This window comes from Castor canadensis, chromosome 11 (assembly GCF_047511655.1).
Source record: "Castor canadensis chromosome 11, mCasCan1.hap1v2, whole genome shotgun sequence".
Taxonomy (NCBI): Eukaryota; Metazoa; Chordata; class Mammalia; order Rodentia; family Castoridae; genus Castor; species Castor canadensis.
In genome coordinates, this window is record NC_133396.1 from 41,457,276 (window position 1) to 41,480,104 (window position 22,829).

Here is a 22,829-nt window from a genome sequence, read left to right on the forward strand (position 1 = left end):
GGCAGAGCTCCTTCATTTGGGCTTGGATGGTCATTTTTGGCACATAGTCACTCTCACTCCCAAAATGTGGCTGAATCTTGATGGCAATGGAAGGTGATGCTATTACCTGCACCTGGCTGGCAACAGAGTCGTAATCTGGTACATTTCAGCTGCCACTTATACATTAACAGCTGAGTGCAGCTCCAGCACCTTGGGATGAACACCTATTCTGTTCCAAGCACGTTATTACATAGTATATTTTCCAAATTCAGCTGCTGCTTTGACAGATTTTACAGAAGAGCGTGTCTCAAGTTTTATATGCCAAACTGAGACAATTCCTTTAATGAAGTGGTTACTGATCTCCAGCCCCAGAAGTATAAGGCACACAGACACTTGAATTCTTTAGCCAAAATGAAACGATTCTTTACTTATGAATTATTCAGGGTGCAAGTTGAACACGAACTCCTCCAGAAAGCTTTCCGGAAGCTCCTTAACTGGAGAAAATCTCTCATTTGCTTGAATTCCCTTTGCACTTGATCTTATTATAGTTCTTATCATTTCTCTACTTGTGGGAGGTACTTATTTACATATTTCCTCTCCCGATGGTAATGGTGATCTTTGAACCAGGCATCTCCCTGTAACTATTTCATGTTTATTTCTCACAATACCCAGCCCAGAACCTTAAACAAAGGAGGCTCCAAATACATGTTTCTGAAGGGAGGAATGACCAAGTGGTACAGAATCCTGCCTAATAAACTAAGTGTAGCAGGAGGAGTGACATAGTTGAGTTCAGGTTAAGGAGACTAGCTGAGCAGCTGACTTGAAGAAGGCTCGATTCTGAGGCCTACACTCCACTCCATGGTTCATTTTGAGGCCTCTCCCTACAGGTCAGTTGTTGGAGCCATCTCTGCAGGAAATATTTTGGTTTTCCATCAGTTTTACTTCCTCAATCCAATAAGCTGCCCTGAACTTACAGAGGTCTTAAGATAAACACCTTAAAGTTCATTTATTTGTCCACTCATTCATTGATTAAAAAATATTTATTGAGCACTATGTACCAAGTATTGTTTTAGCCCCTGAAAGCAAAGTAGAGCTTAAGACAGACAAGGTCCTACTCTTATAAGGAAGAAATCAGAGGGAGGACACACTCGACAATAAAGGAACATAAAGGAAAAAAGAAAGGAAGATGGCAAAGAGAGAGGGAGGAAAGACAGACAGATGGAGACACTGACACTCCAAGGGATGCTAGACTCAGTGTCTGGGTAGCTTCTTTAGATTAGATTGTCTGGAAGTCTCCACCTTGAGGAAGTGACGTTTAAACCAAGATGTGAATGATAAGCAGCTTTTCAAAAAGTGTTCCAAGCAGAGAACAGCCAGGGCAAAGGCTCTGAAATAGACAAGCAGTAGTGCTGGAAACAGCAAGGCCAGAGAAGCAAGCGAGGAGTAGCTCAGGTAGACTTTCTGAGGCAAGGCATGGAGTCTGGGTTTCATTTAAGTGCGATGGGATGATGATGAGAGAATCCTCAAGATGGCAGTCAAGATGACTGCTGTAAGGAGAATGGGTTTCAGAAGGAAATGAATGAAACTGGGGAGTGGATGCAGCAGTTAGGAGACTGGCCTGCATTTAGTCCGGATGGCAAGAGGTGGTAGACTGGCCACAAGAGGGAATAGGACAAGGAAGTTGGGGAAAGTGGCAGCCAGTGTGCAGGGTTTCCAGAGCCCCGTTTAAGGTGCCTCAGATATCTTAGAAGAAACAACAGGCAGGAAGCTGGGAAAAGAAGTGTGGATTTCTCCAACAAAGGTCAGGGGTGGTAATATCAAATTAGGACTCGTTGGGTTGTATTTAAAGTGGAGAGGTCTCTAGTAGCTACAAGCTATGCTGTATCTAGCACCAGTATTTTAGTTCCTAAACACCATTCTCCAATAAAAGGAACCAGAGTTCCTTGGAGAAGTGGTTGATAGCAAAACAAAAGAAAGTACAGGATGAGGCCTAGAAATTGCCTGGAATATTTTGTAGTGCCAGAAATTAAAGAAGCACTAGGAAAACAAGGAGGGTGGGGGGGCAAGCACATGTTGGCTGGGTGCATGAGCAAACTTCATGGAGCCCCCAATGCCCAATCTGGGATAATGACAAGTGGAAAACAGGAAAGAACAAGTAATGATGGCAATGGATTGTAGCCCATCGAATAAACTAAATATCCTAACTCCATACTAATGTAAATAAGTACCTGAATACATAAAATGGGGGGAAGGAGACTTTTCTTTTTCAGTACAACTCCCCTTAATAAAAGTAGAAAAAATTTCTGAACTAGAAAATCTGGTGACCAGCACAGTAATTACTGTTCTGGGTAAGATCAGCAATGGGCAAAACCACAATGATACCATTTCATACATATTAGAATAGTTACTGGGGAAAATAGATAATGAAGTGTTGGCGAGGATATGGAGAAACTACAGCTCTCATATATTGCTGATGAAAATATGGTGCAGCCACTTTGGAAAACACTATTTGGGAGGTCCTCAAAATATTAAACATAGTTGCAAAATAGTCTAGCACTTTCACTCCCAGGTATTCACCCAAGGGAAGTAACAATATACCTTCACACCTAAACTTGCACACAGATGTTCATAGTAACATTATTCATACTCATAAAAAAGTAGAAACAACTCAAATATCAATCAACGAAAGGATGGATGAACAGAATGTGAAATAGACATACAATGAAATATTCAGCAATAAAAAGGAATGAAGCACTGATACATACTGCAACATAAATCAACCTTGAAGACACTATGCTAAGTAAAAGTCATAAAAGACCACATTTTTTATTCCTTTTATTTAAAAAGCCCTACTTAGGCAAATCCTATTACTTTCACAACATTTTTTATGTTTCAAATTACTTCAATAAAGAAAGTTAAAAAAAAAAAATCAAGGTGTTAGCTGGGTGCCCGTGGCTAACACCTGTAATCCTAGCTACTCAGGAGGCAGAAAATCACAGTTTGAAGCCAGTCCTGGGCAAAGAGTTTGTGAGACCCTATCTGGAAAATACCTAACACAAAACGCTGGTAGGGTTGCTCAAGTGGTAAAGCACCTGCCTAGCAAGTGTGAAGCCCTGAGTTCAAACCCCAGTACTGGGGCTGGGATGTAGCTCAGTGGTACAGCGCTTGCCTAGCATGCGTGAGGCCCTGGGTTCCATCCCAGCACCAAAAAAAAAAAAAAAAAAAAAAAAATCAAGGTGCTGAATAAGATCACCTAGAATCGAAGTATAGATACAAAAGACAAGGAAACTGAAGACAGAACTTTGGGGGCACTTAACATTTTTGAGGTTGAGCACAGTCCCATAGCCACCAAGAGGATGAGAAAGTTGCCAGTGAGAAAGAAAACTCAGTGGTTTGTGCTGCCTGCTAAACAAGGGTAAGGGACATTTTGTTGGTCCCTGCTATGATCTATATTTCTCCCCCAAATTTATATGTTGAAATCCTACCCTGCAAGAAGATGGTATTAGGAGGTAGGGCCTTTTGGAAGGTGAGTAGACCATGAGGGCAGAGTCCTTTCAGTAGGACTGGTGTCCTTATAAAATAGGCCCAAAGGAGCTTTTCAGCTTTTCTACCATGCAAGGAAAGAGTGATCCAAGAAACAGGCTCTCACCAGATGCCAAACTGCTAGCACTCAATCTTAGCTTCCCAGCCTCCCGAGCTGTAAGAAATAAGCTTGTGGTTTATGCCGATGGTGTTTAGTCACACTGTTATAGCAGTCCGAATGAACTAAGATAGCTCCAGTTTTTGAGTGAATCAAAACATTTCTCAGATACATGTAGGAAAAAGTGGCTGTCACCCAAGCTCTTCAGTTTGCTCAGATGGTGGCTCAGATCTGCTCAAGTGCAGGAAGAAAGGTAGAGGGTTTCCACCTTGTGGGGATGCAGATAATTTACACTAGGGAAGGAGAAGGTGAAAAAATACCAGCAAGGGATGGATCTCAGTGAATGGGCACACCAACCCTGATCTTCATTTTATGGAGGGAAACAGAAAGGCCAAGTCATTTGCACACGGAACATGGCAAAGCTGGGCTTCAAATTTGGGTCTTGGCTCCTAAACCCATGCTTTTCTATTTTTCCATTCACATTCTGGTGCATTCTCACTATCACTAAGAGATCATTTAGTTTCCAGGGCTGCTACTGTTTCCACAAAGGCTCAGTGGCTAAGGAAAGCTGCTTCTCAAATAAGGGTTTCATAAATCAAGAAAATTAAGTTAGACACAAGCAAATTGACATACGTGCCCCCTGGGTACTTTAAGAGTAGAGAGGTAATCCTAGCACTTGGAGGGCTGAGGCAGGAGGACTGTGAGTTTGAGGCCAGCCTGGGCTATACAGCAAGTTCCAGGGCAGCCTGGACTACATAGTGAGGTACCATCTCAAATAAATAAAAATAAAAATAATAAAGCAGCTGGGCACCAGTGGCTCATGCCTGTAATCCTTGCTACATGGGAGGCTGAGATCAGGAGGATCACAGCTTGAGGACAGTTTGAGCAAATATTTCTTGAGACCCCCATCTCCAAGATAACCAGAGCAAAATGAACTAGAAGTGTGGCTCAAGTGGTAGAGCATCTGCTTGGCAACGATGAAGCTCTGAGTCCAAACCCCAGTCCCACCAAAATAGTGATAATAATAAAGTAAAAACGAAGAGCAGGCAGATGTGTGGCAGGAAGGTATAAAATACCAAATAATCATTGCTGGGCAGGATGGAGACTGCATCAGCCTTCTCAGGTTCAGTTCCTCTGGGGCAAAGGAAAAGGGCAATTTTCTGACACCTGGCTAGTGTATCACTTCCCTGCTTTTAGCTGCATAATGCAATCTCTACAGAGGATAAGAGAGGATCTCTGGACAAGGCACAGGTAAGTGCAGGGGCGCCATACTGTGAACAGGTGGATGAAACAGACAGATTCGTTCTACATGCCAGCTCCTGACACTGGCAGCCTTGACCTCCTGGGACCTAAAGGATGAAGAGATGGGAGGACAGGGCTTGAGACAGAGGGAGCATCTGCAAAGGCCTCAACAGAGAATGAACACAGCACAACTGAAACAATTCTTTGACAAGTGTAGTCAGATGAAGACTGTAGATTTGGCTGCAAAGGTCTGGGCCAAGGCTACAGAGTCTAAACCATCTTGAGATTTTAATTTTATCTTATGGGAAAGAGAAGATATTTAAAGATCGGCTCTATTTTTTAAATCAAAATTATACATATGCATAATGTAGTTATTGTCTTTGAAAAGATTAACCAGTAGTAAATTTATAACTTATTTGCCCAGACTGCAACTTCTTTGAGGGCAAAGCATATGTATTGAACTGCTTTGGTTTCTTCAAAGTCTAGTGCAGAAGTTCTCAAACCTCAGCATGCATCAGAATCAAGGGGAAGGGACAGGGGTAGAGGAGGCAGGCAGTCATTAACAGATTTTGCTGGCGAGTCTCTGATTCAGTCATCTTACCGGGAGAGTGGGGGGTGAAGACTGTATTCCTTACAAGTTCTCAGGCAATGTGATGACCACACTTTGAGAATCTGGGGGAGAAGTAAAAATCTGAGAGGGAGTCAGTGAAAAGGGTAGTCAGTAAGAGTGCCATTCATGCTCTAGACGGTATAGACGTGGCTGGGATGGAGGGAGCCGGAATTATAGAAATCCCAGAAGCAGACTGCAGAAGGAAAGATAAAAAGTTAAGTCAGTGGCAAATCTTATTTTCCCCCCATTTATTGAAGCTCCCTTTCCAAGGTATTTTTTCATTTATAATGTGAAAAATAATTTAAGAAAAATTAAACAAGTTGTAAGTAATTTTAATAGTTTTACCCCTACATCCCTCAATTAGCTACACCTGAAATAAGCCTAAAGCACTGTGACTGTTCCCTTCAATAGAACACCATCAATTACCTAGTGACAGCCATCAGGAAGAAGGGCAAAATGCTTGGAGGAACTGAAAGGATTAAACAAAATTTGCTTTGCCAGTTTTAACCCTTTTTAGTAAATGTCAAAACTCTTTAGTGGCTTTTTGTTTTTTTCTTTGAGTTGGCTTTCAAAATGAATATATTGCAAATTAATTTAAGATATAAAATAAAGCCCCATGGCAAAAGGCTCCAATAGTGAAAGGGGAACTGGATTAGGAATCAGGACAACTGGGCTCCAGTCCTACACTCGGGCACAGACTAATGGTGTGGTTCTGAGTAAGTCACTTCGCCCTTTGTGCAGTGTATCCTACAGAAGAATGGCGTTCAATCAATGCACTTTATGTCTACTTTGACTCGAAAGAACTAAGAGACATCATCACATGGTCATGTACACACGAGGGTAAATTCTCCAGATAGATGGAGTTTAAATGAACATTCTCATGGGATTCTTTTATCTTCCATGTGTGCCAATGACACAATTAGAAAAAGTGAAAACACAGATAAAGACTAGCTCTACAAGGAAGGACAGAAATGACTGATAACATCTTCATGACAAGGGAGCAAAACTACCCGAACTGTAAAGCCTCCTCAGGCTGGACCACCTGCCTGACTCTAGGTAACTGCTGCGAATTCTCTCCCAGAACAAGGACTAAGATAATGACCAATTAGACTATACCTGTTTCTGGGCCGATTTCATTACGAAGACCTTTGTCTCCTGCCCCCACCTTTTTTCTTTTTTTTAATATTGGGGTTTGAACTCAGGGCCTTCATCCTGAGCCACTTACCACCAGCACTTTTCTTTTTTTTGTGATGGGTATTTTCGAGATAGGTTCTCACAAGTATTTGCCTGGGGTTGGCATCAAACCTTGATCCTCCTGATCTCTGCCTCCTGAGTAGCTAGGATTATAGGTGTAAGCCACTGGCACCTGGCTTCCTGCCCCCATCTTAGTCTATTTAAACCTGCAGCTCATGTCTATACCCCAAAGATGGCTAATTGTGGACTGAGTGCTTACTCTACCTCTTCCCACAACATGCCCTGAGCCATGTAATAAATTTCCTTTCTCTGCCTTCAAAAAAGAAAAGAATAGTTCTAGACAAAGTGTTGGGAAGTAAAACTGAGGCTCCATTTATCTTCCCAGGGTCAAACTGCCCGTAAGGTTAATTCCAGCTTGAACAAACAACCATGTTGTGAACAGTATGACTGAGAAAAGTGATAAAAAAAAAAAACCCAAAAATCCCAAAATGAATACTTCCTCCATGTCCAATCTTGGTTTCCATACAAACAAAACAGCACTACAGCATTTTTACATTCTTAGTATTGTCCCTTTCAAATTCCAAGACAATCAGATGACTTAATGACAAATAAATGCTGTGCATATTTCACCAGTGGTTGACCAAATTTAGCCCACTGTCGGTTTTTGTACAGCCTATGAGATAAGAACAATTTTCACTTTTTTTTTTTTGGTAGGACTGGGGTTTGAACTCAGGGCTTCATGCTTGCAAAGCAGGTGCTCTTCCGCGTGAGTCACACCTCCAGTCCATTTTGCTCTAGTTATTTTAGACAAGGGGTCTGGACAACTGTTTGCCGGGTTGGCCTCCAACTATGATCCTCCCGATCTCCCAGGTAGTTAGGACTATAGGCATAAGCTACTGGTGCCTGGCTAGTTTCCACATTTTTAAATGGCTAAGAAAAACCAAGGGCTAGTGGAGTGGCTCAAGCATTAACAGCACCTGCCTAGCAAGCATGAGATCCTGAGTTGAAGCCCCAGTACAGTCAAAAAAAAAAAGAAAAACCAAAAAATAATATTCTGTGGCATGTAAAAATTATGTGAAATTCAAATTTCAGTGTACGTGTTGTATTAGAATGCAGTCATATTCATTTGCCTATATTTTGTCTACAGCTGTCTTCAGGCTACAACAGAGGTGACTAGTTTTTTACTATTTTGCCCCTTACAGAAAAAGTTTGCAACTTGTGTTTTAAAATACAGTATATATATCTGTATCACTCTTATAATAAATACTGAGTTATTTGATTGCGAAACACAAATGTAAACTATTAATAGGAAAATACTGAAAGAGAAACAGTGTTCTTGCAGAATTTGGATTTATGAATGTATAAAGATAATACTTGGTGATGCTTCCTTGTGTGTTGTGTGTATATAGCTGACATTCAGCTTTCAATCACAGAAGGATTGATAATTTCTCAATTTTACTGTTTTGTCTCTACAACTTCTAAAGGAAAAAAGATAAAATCTACAGAGGAAAATACTACCACTAGAAAATATAGCTAGGAACCAGAATGGTACTGTAAAGTTAGGCATGTTTCCTAATGATGTCAAAATCTTGCCTTCTAGCAAGGAGTCCATACTTTTTGAACCCAAAATAACAAATAGGACAAATGGCCTGACAAGTCTTGAAATGGTTAAAAGACTTAGCCAGAGGAAAGCCATTAGTCAGGTGTCCGGAGAGAAGCCATTAATCAGGTGCCACCTTAGTTTTAAGCGGAAAGGGGTTTATGAAAAATCTGATTCCCATAGAGATGAGGAAAACAGAAGGAACCAAAGCGGGATGCAGATAAACGGTTGTGTTGGTTGTGTTCACTTACACTTCGCAATGGCAACTAAACAGCCATCGTTTCGCTTCTGTACCTGGGCTACCTTGCTTAACAACGGTTGTCAAACAGGATGTGGTTTTTGCCTTTATAAACCCTGCTTAAAGTCAGAACGGGGCTGCTCTAAGGGTCAGCAACCTGTTGGTCAGAGCAGTTACCAGCTGGCAAATAAAGACTCTCCTTTAAAGTCCTTTTTGTATGGTCATGCCTCATTCGACTCGTAACAGTCTGAGTGTGTCATGAGAGCAGGGGAGCAGTTTCTGAAATTGGGACACACTCCAGAAATCTGAAGTAGACCACTGTGATACTCATAGGTCATTAAGAGACTTCTGCAGAGCTGAGGGCCAAATAAGTTAACAGATATTTGCGCTCACTGCTAGGGACTTTTGACAAACAGTTAAATAGACAAGAACTACTTACAATTTTAGGGTTTTTAAAAAGTTGGTTATTGAAGCTGGATGTGGTGGTTCATGCCTGTAATCTCCGCACTCAGGAGGAGACAGAAGAATGAAGAGTTTAAGGCTAGCTTGGACTACACAGTGAGACTCAAAAAAAAAAAAAAAAGTGGGTTTTTGGACTATGAATCCGGGGATCAAGGCATTTTAAAGATCAGGCTTTCTGTGTAGAACATTCTCATACTGTGTTTAGCATCTGGATGTGAGAGGTTATTTCAAAATTTATATAGTTCCAAATAAGCTTCCTAAAAACAGACTGTAAAAAAATTAAAGTAGTATGCCAAATAAGTAAGCATGTTAATGAGAATTAGGTCACTTATTCATTTTTGGTGTTCGGAATTGAGCCTAGGGCCTCCTACATGCTAAACATGCACTCAGTCACTAAGCTACATCCTTAACCCTTGCACATTTATTTTTAAGACCTAACAATCAGCTCTCTGTATCTGTGAGTTCTGTATCTGCAAATTCAACTGATTCTGCAAATTGTGTTTCATGTAAGTTCTAAAGAGTAAAACTTGAATATGCTGCACATCAAGTACTATGCAGAATCCACAAGGATGAAGTGATGTATGGGCATACTCTGATAAAGCCTTCCACACTTCACAGATCTGCACTCTCTCTCCAGCACTCATTTGAGCGTGGTTTGCCTCACAACTCATCTGTGTACTAGTTAGGCCTATGAAAGTTTGCATCTGTACTGAACATGTGCAGATTTTTTTTCTTATGATTCCCTAAATGACACATTATAACAACTATTTCCATTGTGCTACAAGTAATCTAGAGATCAGCTGACGTATATAGGAGAATATGCATGGGTTATATGCAAATACTAGGGTATTTTATATAAGGAATTTGAGCATTTGGGCAGGGTCTTAGGAACAATCTTCTACGAATATAGAGGGACAGCTGTGTTTAAAGATACTTTTATATTGTATATACTAGTACAAATCAGACAAAAGGGGCATCAAAGCTAATCCCAGTTGCACTCTCAGGGACTGTTTAAGAAAGATTTATGGTCTACTGCAGAGTTTGTTGCACTTACCTCTGTTTTCTCCCTGCTATTCAATCCACAGCTCCCTACCCATAGGTTAGGAGGGTTCTCATTTCATTTATGACTGACTCATCAATGTATTTCTTCTCGGTGCCTTCCCCTATCAGGTGATGTGTAGATATGCACAAACAGATAACCACGGTCCTCGTACTTCCTTTACAGGCCATTTCATTATGGCTATGTCCTCCCCAAATGCCTAACATCACAGTCCGTTCCTATTCTGGCATTTATCAACAACAAAAATATGGAGATTGCTCAAGTTTTTGGTCAAATGTGAAAGAGAACGACATGGATGGCAAAAAGCAACAGACTTCCGATGTACTTAGTTAGGCTAAGTTACTACATTATGCCTACATAATGATATAAGACTTCAAAGTGAGGTTTCTTCACAAAATCACCTCATTGCTCATTACAGCATCATAGCAAAGAGCCTCAGAACTGCCCATTTACAAGACAACGCAACTGATAGAAAAATTTCCTTTGGAATCTCAAGTTCCTACTTTCCTCAGCACTCTTACAGCTTGTATGTTCTGAGCAAATTGACCTATTACTGTATTCTTCCACATTAACTAGTCCCTAAAGTGGATATGAAATAAAGGAAAATGCCCACGGGTGCCTATAAGTCCAAGAGGAAAAGCAGTGAGCATGTCCTCTGCTCACCAACCCCTTCTGGGCTGATGGACAGGAGACAAGGGAGGACAACAAGGCGATACAAGAAGGACATGCCAGGAACAGTGCTAGATGAGGCAGTTGTCGCTCTGCCTTCTTGTGAATCAAAGACACTTAGCTTCAAATGAGAAGACTGAGAGACAAAACCTAAATATATAAGTTCACCACTTTTTACTTCTCGGCAAACTATGTCTGTTTTCTCTGATTCTCACAAACACAAAAATCTATAAACGCATATTCATTTAAAACAAAATCAGTCAAAACTGAAAATTTTACTTCTTGGCAAACTATGTCTGTTTTCTCTGTTTCTCACAAGCACAACAATCTATAAAGACATATTCATTTAAAATGAATTTAGTCAAAATCAAAAAAATACTTGAAAAGAAAGAAATAACTGTCATTGAAAGCTGTGTAACTGACACAAATTTATTTGGTACATGGGAAATTCTCAGAAAATAATAAAAATGAGGTGTCACCAGATTTTTGATTTTCATTTTCTTCAAATTTAGAATGAAAATGGAAAGAGGGGATGGAGAGACAGGAAGTATGCAAGTAAATAAGAGCTCTAGTTAATAAATTATGTTGTTACTAGTTGGTTAAGAAGTGTGCTCTTGCTGGGAACCGGTGGCTGTAATCCTAGCTACTTAGCAGGCAGACATCCAGGAGGATCACAGTTTGAAGACAGCCCGAGCAAACAGTTCTTGAGACCTTATGTTGAAAAAACCCATTACAAAAAAAGGGCTGGTGGAGTGGCTCAAGTTATAGGCCCTGAGTTCAAACCCCAGTACTGCAAAAAAAAAAAAAGTGTGATCTTGTGAGAAAATGACCCTCAGAACTTTATGGGGGAAAAATCATTTAAAAGGAGAAAATAAACATGAATCCAAAGCAGTAACCACATTAATTAGGTATATGTGTGTATTAGTTAGGTGCATGGCGGGAAAACAATTGGTCTGTTCCAAGAACAGATTTCCTCTTACACACATAAGTCATACTTGACTTCTTTCCTAATGAGTATTATCTTTCTGTATAAAAATAATTTCCAAAGAGGTCAGATAGAGATGAATCAATTTGGGTTGTAATACACTTGTGCATGGAAGCAACGCTAGGAATCTCTCTGTATAGCTATCCTTATCTCAACTGGCAAAAATGCTATGTCTTTCTTATTATTGTTTATGTGTATATTTCAACAAAATTGGAGAAGAGGGTAGAACAGGTTCTGCCTGGAAGCGAGGGGAAGTAGGCGGGAGAAGGAAGGGGCAGGGGACAGGGGGGAGAAAAGGCCCAAACAATGTATGCACATATGAATAAATGCATTAAAAAATAATTTCCAAACTAAGAGAGACAGAAACCAGAGGACTTGACTCCTATATGGGCAGAAATATTTACTTTGTAAGACAAAATAACTCAAGATCACAATACACAGCAGTTATTTATTTAAATACTTGAAAAGGTCAATGATGGAAAAAATAGGTTTATCATGAGAGTTTATATTAATTAGATTTATTTTACCTTTTGAAAAAGTGCTGCCTCTAGGTTATCCTAGCCAGATATAGAATACTTCATGACACATCCAGTACTTCATATACTACAATAGACACAGCCATTAGACAATGATTGACACTCGGGAGGAAATTCAGCAGTAGTAAGGTGACTTGTTTATTTAAACTAAAAACATTGATAATATACAAATTGTTTTTCTTATTTGATTGAAGGGGCTATAAAATTCCACATACTGACAAAGGAAGCAACATAATTGTGTAGATAATACCTCTGCTAGTTGCCCTTACCTTATTCCCTCCTTAAAGAAGAGTGGCACACTCAGCTACACAGTTTTCTAGACCGCACAATGGTTTCCGTGTTGGCCTACCGTAAGTGACTGAAACAAAGTGGTGCTGGTAAGCTGATGCTGACGCACATAAGTTCTTAAAAACAGAGAAAATTGCAAAGTGTGCCTTATGGACTTATAGAACCCAAAGGATCATTCTGAATAAATGTGAAATAAATAAGTGATCCATGAGTAAATATAATCTCTGGGCTTACTTAAACCTAGAGTGAGCCAAGTGAACACTAATAATACCATGTAGAAATGTCTAGAAATATCATTTCTAGCTCTCAGTTTGGGAGACCATATCTTGCCTGAATATGTACATTATTTACAGATGTTCCCTTTTGGCCTCTGAAATTTAGCCATTTTAGTTTGGCTATTAAGCTGTTTTCTTTCCAGATGCAAACCAATACTGCACTTATTACTATCATTAAAATACTCTTATGCATGAATTACAAATATTAATAAAGTAATTCTGCATGTATAAATATCTCAGTATTTCTAGCAGAATTTAAAGCATTCATAATGTACATAAAAGTATTTGTTTTTGGTAGGCCAGTACTTTTTTTTTTTTTAAATCATCGCTGTTTTAACAACGCTCTGTACATAGCAAAGCCCAAAACTGCAAAAACGGTAGCACCAAAACTTGCTCGAAGCCAAAACGTAGAGCTCTTGAGGTCAGCTTGTGTCACATGCCTGTAGTCAGAAAATATAATTAATATTTGAAACACGATTAGTAGGAAAATCTTACACCAGTCAGGTAACAGCACACTTTGGAGAAGTATTAGCATACTTGTCAAGCTCATTGCATACAGTAATGCTTACCAAAAGCCTTTATCAATATAGCCATGTACATGTTGCTTAGATAAGAATTATCTTAAGAAAGTGACATGATACAGACATTAGAAAAGACAAATGTCTTTGCACTTAACTACTGCTTGGGAGTCGAAATCTAAAATGTTATACATTTTCTTCACGTGAGAAATGAAGTTAGATAAATCAATCTGCCACTTTTTAATACTACCACAGTCAACAAAATGAAAATTAAGCCTGGGTTCTCACAATTTTGAAGGTCATATTAATGGAATATAAATAAAGTGCAATCTTCTGTTCCCAGAAATAAAAAGTAGGTAAGCAGTTAAGCGACAAGTGATAATACTTTTTAAAGAGCAATGATTAAAATCAACTATGGAAAAATTAAGCCCCACAGAATTTTACCCCAAAAATATCCCAAAGGGGGCACTAGCAGCATGGCACAAGCACTAGGCCCTGAGTTCAACCCCCAAGTACTACCAAAAATAAAAAAAATCCTAAAGGGAAAGGGGAGGATTTATCAGTTTGCTTTGTTACTGCCAATTAAAGAAAAAAAAAAAAACCCCAAATTAAAACCCTGATGTTAGTCAGACAGGCAGTGATAATGGTACCAAATAAAGGACATAATGTAACATGATGGGTTGAAAGGTAATGGCATAAAAGAGACATATTATACATGACAAAAACAGGGCAGCCTGTACTCCAAACTGAGTTTGTGAGCATGCTCAGTTAATCACACAGCTAAACCCCCTTTAAAGTCTCAAGTATGACAGCTTACCATAAAGAAGATAAAGTTTTAAAGCAAAGGTTGGAACATTTTATTCAAGTGTCAATGAAGTCTTAATTAAGTGGACACAATTGAGGTGATGTTAAAAAACCTTCCAGAATTTAGAGCTTAGTGAGAATGTCTAGTTTAGATTATTTTACACTAAGTTAAATAGGCTTGAAGCAAAAGTGAGACCAAGACACTGCCGTAAGGAAAAAAGTTAAGAGCCAAGAGTTCAAAACTACTTTGCCTCAGTGACAGTCACAGAAAGACTGGATTAGTTATCACAAAATGCAGTCTGTACATCCCTAGAAACAAGCAACAATGCAAGTCAATGCTCCACAACCAAATAACACACAGCACTCCAGTTTCTTATCCTTACCAGTTTCTATCAAAAAATCACTTCTCACATAGTATTTTTTATTTTTACAAAGCAAACACAGGTTCATTCTACCTTCCAAGTTAGTTCTTCCAACAGGCAATGTTTCTTGTTTTGTTTTTAAGTTAGGGAAGAAAATATTTAGGCTTCAGTTTTTCTAGTTGGAAAAACTCCAACAAGACCACTCATTGGTCACAGGAAATGTTACCTGACTTCAAGAAAAAGTGGACCATGAGATGACTCCATGAAGATGGAATCTTCTACAGAGCTGACAGCGTGCACCTGGTGAGCAATACTGCTTTCGTCGTCTGCCAACAGCATGGCACCCCACTCAGCTACCCGGGCTCTTAACCTTTCATACACATGCACACAGTTTGCAGTTTACAGCAGAGCTCACGAAAAAGAGGCCTTAAATATCTCTCAATTAAACATCATACACACACACATATATATTTATATATTGAGTTGCCACTCCATGTAATACATCTCATGCTTTCTGCATTTTAAATAAATGTATTCTATAGCAAATTGCCAAACTTAAACATATCAGCTATATGTAGTCTTTTAAACATTTATATACCAGTCAAGGAAACCTAAAGTTGCTATATTCATTCCTTATACATCCCTCTGAGGCTGGTCTTGGTATATCTGAAACACCAGGAGGAATCCTTGAAGCTAATACCATAAATAGTACTTGAGAACATGTGATAACCACGGTATTCACTTGAAATGAGGTTAACAATTACTAAGTTCACAGATGCTTATAATTTCAAACTATTAAAACTACATGGCTGGGAAAGTGGCTCAAATGGTACAGCACTGCCTAGCAAGCACAAAGCCCTGAGTTCAAATCCCAGTGCCACACACACATACAAAAAAACCCACACTTACAACTAGGCTGGTGAAGTGGCTCAAACAGTAAAGCGTGTGCCTGATAAGCACGAGGCCCCGAGTTCAAACCCTAGTACTGCCAAAACAACAAAAACAAAAACCTTAGAACTACACATTTGTGCAAAATTGACTCCAAAACCCAAACTCAGGGATCCATCACCCAGGAGCTATGATAAGAGTAACAAACTTTACATCTTCAAGAGAGATGTACAGAATTTGAAATGCATCTACATCCATACCACTGTGAATGTGCCCAAGCCTGTCAGAATTTAAAGACTGCAGGGGTTGAAAGTACATTACAGCTTTTGCTTCAGCTTTGGTCTTCCAATAATTACCTTCACTGATGGAGCCTTTTGTTTTTATCTGTAATTTTCACATTTACTCTTTAACTGATAGGGAGAAAGGGACTAGCTGTTAAGATCAGTCCAAATGACATCATACAAAAATTCTTGAAATACAGATAGATGTTTCACATAGCTCCCCGTTATGGGTTCCCCCACCCCCAGCACTGGGGATCGAACTCAGGGCCTACACCTTGAGCCCCTTTTTTGTCTTTTTTTTTTCTCAAGATAGAGTCTCACAAATTGTTTGTCTGGGTTGGCTTCAAACCATGATCCTCCTGATCTCTACCACCTGAGTAGCTAGGATTGCAGGCATGAACCACCAGCACCCGGTTTATTTTTTTGTTTGCTTTTTTGAGACAGAGTCTTGCAATGTAGCCCAGGTTGGCCTCAAACTCTCAATTCTTCTGCCTCAGTCTAGTGAGTACTGCGATTATAGATGTGTGCCACCATGGCTGGCTTTCCCTTTGTTATGTTTTAAGTATTACCATTTGTGAAATAATATGTTCTGATGGACTTTATTGCTTAGTTTTCTTCTGCATTTCAAGATGGCAATTATTATTTCTCCCAAACTATAGTACAGACTTCAAAGGACAAAATAGAGTCATGTGTGTGTGTGTGTGAGAAACACTATACAGTATAGATACATGCTCGAGATATAGTAGGGTAAAACTTAAGGCAACTATTAACTCATAAAATATATTCCAAGGAAGTTATGGAAGTGGTTTAAGATACTTTTAGACATGCAAAGATACTTAGAGAACTGTTTTATGTCTTTATCATGAGCATGTAAAAGTTCCACTATGGGGTTCTATTTATAAAAGAGAGAGCATGGATGGCACCCTTGTCATTGCTTAGCTAACTGACACTACCCAAATAGAAAATAGTGTGATTTTCAAGAGGCCACGAATAGCCAAGGCAATACTCAGTCAAAAGAACAATGCAGGAGGTATCACAATACCTGACTTCAAACTATATTACAAAGCAATAACAATAAAAACAGCATGGTACTGGCACAAAAACAGACATGAAGACCAGTGGAACAGAATAGAGGACCCAGATATGAAGCCAAACAACTATAACCAACTTGTCTTTGACAAAGGAGCTAAAAATATACGATGGAGAAATAGCAGCTTCTTCAACAAAAACTGCTGGGAAAAGTGGTTAGCAGTCTGCAAAAAACTGAAACTAGATCCATGTATATCACCCTACACCAATATTAACTCAAAATGGATCAAGGATCTTAATATCAGACCACAAACTCTAAAGTTGATACAGGAAAGAGTAGGAAATACTCTGGAGTTAGTAGGTATAGCTAAGAACTTTCTCAATGAAACCCCAGCAGCACAGCAACTAAGAGATAGCATAGATAAATGGGACCTCATAAAGCTAAAAAGCTTCTGTTCATCAAAAGAAATGGTCTCTAAATTGAAGAGAACACCCACAGAGTGGGAGAAAATATTTGACAGCTATACATCTGACAAAGGACTGATAACCAGAATATATAGGGAACTTAAAAAACTAAATTCTCCCAAAACTAATGAGCCAATAAAGAAATGGGCAAGTGAACTAAACAGAACGTTCTCAAAAGAAGAAATTCAAATGGCCAAAAAACACATGAAAAAATGCTCACCATCTCTAGCAATAAAGGAAATGCCAATTAAAACCACACTAAGATTCCACCTCACCCCTGTTAGAATAGCCATCATTAGCAACACCACCAACAACAGGTGTTGGCGAGGATGCGGGGAAAACGGAACCCTCTTACACTGTTGGTGGGAATGTAGACTAGTACAACCACTCTGGAAAAAGATGTGGAGGCTACTTAAAAAGCTAGACATTGATCTACCATTTGATCCAGCAATACCACTCTTGGGGATATACCCAAAAGACTGTGACACAGGTTACTCCAGAGGCACCTGCACACCCATGTTTATTGCGGCACTATTCACAATAGCCAAGTTATGGAAACAGCCAAGATGCCCCAGCACTGACGAATGGATTAAGAAAATGTGGTATCTATACACAATGGAATTTTATGCAGCCATTCACTGGTAAATGGATGGAACTGGAGAACATCATTCTGAGTGAGGTTAGCCTGGCCAAAAAGACCAAAAATCGTATGTTCTCCCTCATATGTGGACACTAGATCAAGGGCAAACACAACAAGGGGATTGGACTTTGAGCACATGATAAAAGCGAGAGCACACAAGGGAGGGGTGAAGATAGGTAACACACCAAAAAATTAGCTAGCATTTGTTGCCCTTAATGCAGAGAAACTAAAGCAGATACCTTAAAAGCAACTGAGGCCAATAGGAAAAGGGGAACAGGTACTAGAGAAAAGGTTAGTTCAAGAAGAATTAACCTAGAAGGTAACACCCACGCACAGGAAATCAATGTGAGTCAATGCCCTGTATAGCTATCCTTATCTCAACCAGCAAAAACCCTTGTTCCTTCCTACTATTGCTTATACTCTCTCTACAACAAAATTAGAAATAAGGGCAAAATAGTTTCTGCTGGGTATTGGGGGGGGAGAGGGAGGGGGTGGACTGGGTGGTAAGGGAGGGGGTGGGGGCAGGGGGGAGAAATGACCCAAGCCTTGTATGTACATATGAATAATAAAATAAAAAAATAAATAAAATTATAACATAAAAAAACAAAACAGAAAATGTGTGATTTTTAAATGCATTTCATAAGTATCAAAAACTGACTTATGTTTGTGATTTCAGGTCTCCAACAGAGACAGAATAACAGTTTTATAAAACTGAATACTACTTCATCTCTAAGACACAAATAATTCTTTACATTCAAGAACATAATCCTTTCAAATGACTCACTTAAAATACCATCTTAGAATAAGTTACAACACCATATTGCATAGCTTTCCTTTCTTTTTAAAGTTTATTTTCTTTTGGACTAATCGACACTCATTAGGAAATATATAGCAAATAAAGGAAAGTAGAAAAAAAATCATGAGTCCCATTCATCTGAGGCAAATGAAAATTTTGAGTGTTTCCTTATACTTTTTCTAGTATTTTTTACATAGCTTCAAACACAATATGTGTAATTTATATATATGTTGAAACTTATTATAAGAGACTCTCCATAGATTATGGACACTTCATTTAAAATGGCTCCATTGTATTCCATTCTCCTATTGCTGGCCATCTCCATTTATTGGTGATTGTAAATAAAATAATGAATAACTTTCTACATAAGATTTTTCTCCCCATTTAGAATATTTTCCTTCAGACAGACTACCAGAAATGAATATTAGAGGTCAACAATGTGTGTATGGGTACATGTAGTAAGGTCCTTTTTTTGTCTAGCAATATATCAGAATTGTCAAATACTCTACATGGGATAAAATCATTTAGATCAGCAGTATATCTTTTTAGAAGAAAAGAAATAATGATGAGATGCTGGAATATAACCCTAATTAATCATTTGCAGCTTATCAAAGCTTTTTATCTCTTGCGTAAAAAATCAGTATGTCTGGGACGCTGGTTTCGAGCTTAGAAGTGCATAGGGCCCTCATGTATATCTGCTGTCAAGCTCTCTTCAGCATAAGTGTGAGGCCAACCAATGTGTCTGGACTTAATTATCACTAAGAGTGCCTCTTAATGCAGAGGAGCAAATGACTCAAAATCCAAGCAATAAAGAGTTAAGTGAAATCTAGACCTAAAAAAGGTAGTATGACGATTGTAAAAGGGGGAGTGTTTGGAGGGGAGAATCAGTGGGTGGGAAGAGGGGGAAAGGAGAGGGTGAAAGGTGTGGGGCTGAATATTATAGAAGTACATTATATATTATTATATAAATGTATGAGAACAGCACAATGACAGGGCCAGAAGCATGGCTCAAGAGGTAGAGTGCCTGCCTAGCAAGAGGCCCTGAGTTCAAACCCCAGTGTTTACAAGAAAAAAAAAAAAGAAGAAAAGAAAAGAGCACCATGAAACCCATTAAAAACTGTTAAAGCTTGGTGCTGGTGGCTCATGCCTATTATTCTAGCTATTCAGGAGGCATAGATTAGGAGGATTGTGGTTCAAAACCAGCCTGGGCAAAGAGTTCCGGGAGACCCTATCTTGAATAAAACCCTTCACAAAAAAAGGCTAGTGGAGTGGCTCAAGGTGTAGATCCTGAGTTCAAGCCCCAGTGCCCCCCCCCACACCCACACACAAAACCAAAACGAAAACAAAACAAAAAACCTGTCAAAAAGGAGTGGGGAGGGTAGTTAACAGGCGGAGTGAATTTGATCAAAGTACATTATATGCATGTTATAAATATCACAATAAAGCCTCTTTATACAATTAATTTATGCTTATAAAAATTTTAAAGTAAGTAACAAGTAAAAGTACCCTAAAGAAAAGAGTTAAATGAAAAACTGGGTGTGGTGGCACATAATCTATAATCCCAGCACTTGGGAGACTGAGCCAGGAGGAAAGAGTTCAGGGCAGCTTGGTTTACACAGAGAGTTACAGACCAGCTTGGGTTGTAAAACAAGACCCTGTCCCAAAAAAACAAAAAAACTTAAAGGAATTGTTTGCAAAGTCACACATGTTACATACAAGGTGACCAAAATTCCTGTGTGCCTTTGTGTTGAACACCTTAAAGAAGGCATATAAGTCAGGTATGGTGGAGCATGTCTATAATTCCACATACTTGGGAGGCTGAGGCAGGAGGATTGAGCTCAACTTAGTGAGACCTCATCTTAAAAGAAAAATTTTAAAAAGCTGGGGATGTAGTTGAGTGGTACAGCACTTGTCTAGCATATATATGGCCCCGGGTTCAATCCCCAGTACTGCAGGGGTAAAAACAAAGGCACATAAAATGCTTTTGATTAACTCAGCAACTTATAGTGAATATAAAAACATGAACTAAGAGCCTTAGTGGCCAAATGTATTTAAACAATTATAAAGGAATGCTATTGTTTATAATATTTTAAAACATAAAATATCAAATATCCTAAAGGGTCCAAAGAAATTCAATCCATTCTAGCTATTTCCAAATGGAGTATTTCTAAAACTCCAGATGAAATTGTTTTATATACTCAGTTACAGGATTTTATATCTAGAGTATGAAAATTATATTGTAAAGAGCTAAATAAAGACTGCAAAAACTTAGTATTTGGGGAAGAGTAAGAATTTACAAAGGTTCAGGTATCAACTAACCTTACCTTAGACTAGGATAAGAGGAAAATAGAATATACTCAAAAGCAGCAAAGCCAAGACACTTAACTCAGAGTAGCTCCACCCAGAGTTACTCTTATCAGCGTTCCAACTATCTTCTCACCAATGAATTTGAATTTTTTATTTTCATGCCTTTCATCTTGCCATGTATCCTTTCCACATCCACTAATATGAGTGGTTCTCTCATTTGGTAATTTTCCATGTATCTCAGGTCTAAATTTTTTTTTTTTTTTTTTTTTGGTGGGACTGAAGTTTAAACTCTGGGCTTCATACTTGCAAAGCAGGTATTCTACCAACTGAGTCACACCTCCAGTTCGTGTATTTCTCTGATTATTTTGGGGATGGGGATCATGAGAACTGTTTGCCTGGGCTGGTCTTGAACCGAAATCCTCCCAATCTCAGCCTTCCGAGTAGCTAGGATTACAGATGCAAGCCATCAGGCACACGGCTTCCAGTATGAACTTTTAAAATAATACTTTGAAACAGCCTGTATAACAGTAGTGCTTGTATACTTAGTTGTATTCAGTTGTCTTACATAGCTTTTTCTTGTTTGTAATAATATATCAAGTTGAAAACTGTATCAAGTTTTCTGTTTCTAAAAATGTTACTTTTTATTTCTGGACCTCTGGTATTATTCCTGCAAATGTTTCTTTTAATTCTTTTCATTTTTTGGGTGGTAGTGGGGTTTGAATTTGCAACTTCAAGCTCACACTCTACTACTTGCCTCCAGACTACTTTGCTCCGGTTATTTTTAAGATAGGATCTTGCTTTTTTGCCCACGCTGGCCTGGACTTCTTCCCTCCTAGTTATACTTCCCACAGTAGTTGGGATGACAAGCACACGTCACCACATCCAGATTTCTCTACAGAAATGGGGTTTTATGAACTTTATTGCCCGGGGTGGCCAAGAACTGTGATCCTCCTTATCATACCTCCAAACTAGCTGGGATGACAGTTGGTTGAGATGGAGTCTTTGCCCAGGCTGGTCTCAAACCTCAATCCTCCCGATCTCAGCATACTGAATAGCTAGGATTACAAACCAGCACTTGGCTTTCTTCCAAATGTTTCTACCTGGCATTTTCTGTTTATGTCTAATAGTAATGTGCTTCCTGTGACTTTTGTGTGTGTGTGTGTGTGTGTGTGTGTGTGTGTGTGTGTGTTGCTAGAGATCAAACCCAGGATCTCATGCATGTAAGGTAAGCACTCTACAACTGAACTAATCCCCACCCTTGCCAATACATTTTAATGACAATTCTCCTAATTGAACTAGAAGGCATGGGATATTTTAATAAGAAATCTCTCAAAATAGATTAAGAAATCAGTAAATAGTGCCCAGTAAAGATGAACTGTTAACACAAATCACAAGCAAGCTGTTAACTGAGCATGCCTAAATAGCAACATACTTTGGAAAAGGACACATAATGCTTCATCAAGCAGGAGAAGAATCCTGTGTACAGATGATCATGCATAGGAAATGCTCCACTATCTACATGTTAACTAGGAAGATCAACTCAGGCAATCTCCGCCTTGTCATGTCCTGTAACATACTAACCAAATGGCATCAATTTTAAATTGTAAACAGCAGCAGGTTATTTCTGAGAACCCATGATAAAATTCTCGTACAGTTTTAAGTGGGACTATGTATACAAGTTTGAAGAAGTCTTACAAGGACCTTCATACAAGGGGAGGTAAAAGTTTCAGAAGAAACTAAAACAGGGCTTCTGTGGATATGTTATTTTATTATAACATAGTGTTCTAAGAACTCTTAGGTTCCCAGCAACTTACATGAAGATTCTAAGACCCCATGCTCTGCATAAGGCAATCCTATGAAAAAGCACTTCATCTAGATACGACACTTTTCTTTTAAAATGGCTCCTATATGAAGTAACGTGAATTAAAACTACACAAAGGAGGAAACTGGGTGATTATTAA

General features: G+C 39.0%; 1 protein-coding gene across 4 annotated transcripts in view; it reads right to left on the reverse strand.

Moving 5' to 3' along the window:
* Positions 1 to 12,329: 12,329 nt before the first annotated feature.
* Positions 12,330 to 22,829, reverse strand: part of LOC109683325 (mitochondrial Rho GTPase 1) — a 50,239-nt gene continuing 39,739 nt past the window's right edge. For 3 of the 4 annotated variants that reach the window (XM_074046375.1, XM_074046374.1, XM_074046376.1), the window contains one exon: positions 12,330 to 13,218. In XM_074046375.1, coding sequence (XP_073902476.1) covers positions 13,101 to 13,218 — 118 coding nt within the window. In that variant the 3' untranslated portion in view covers positions 12,330 to 13,100. Of the gene's footprint in view, positions 13,219 to 14,688; positions 14,833 to 22,829 lie in introns of all 4 variants that reach the window. The other variant, XM_074046378.1, reaches the window with a different exon arrangement.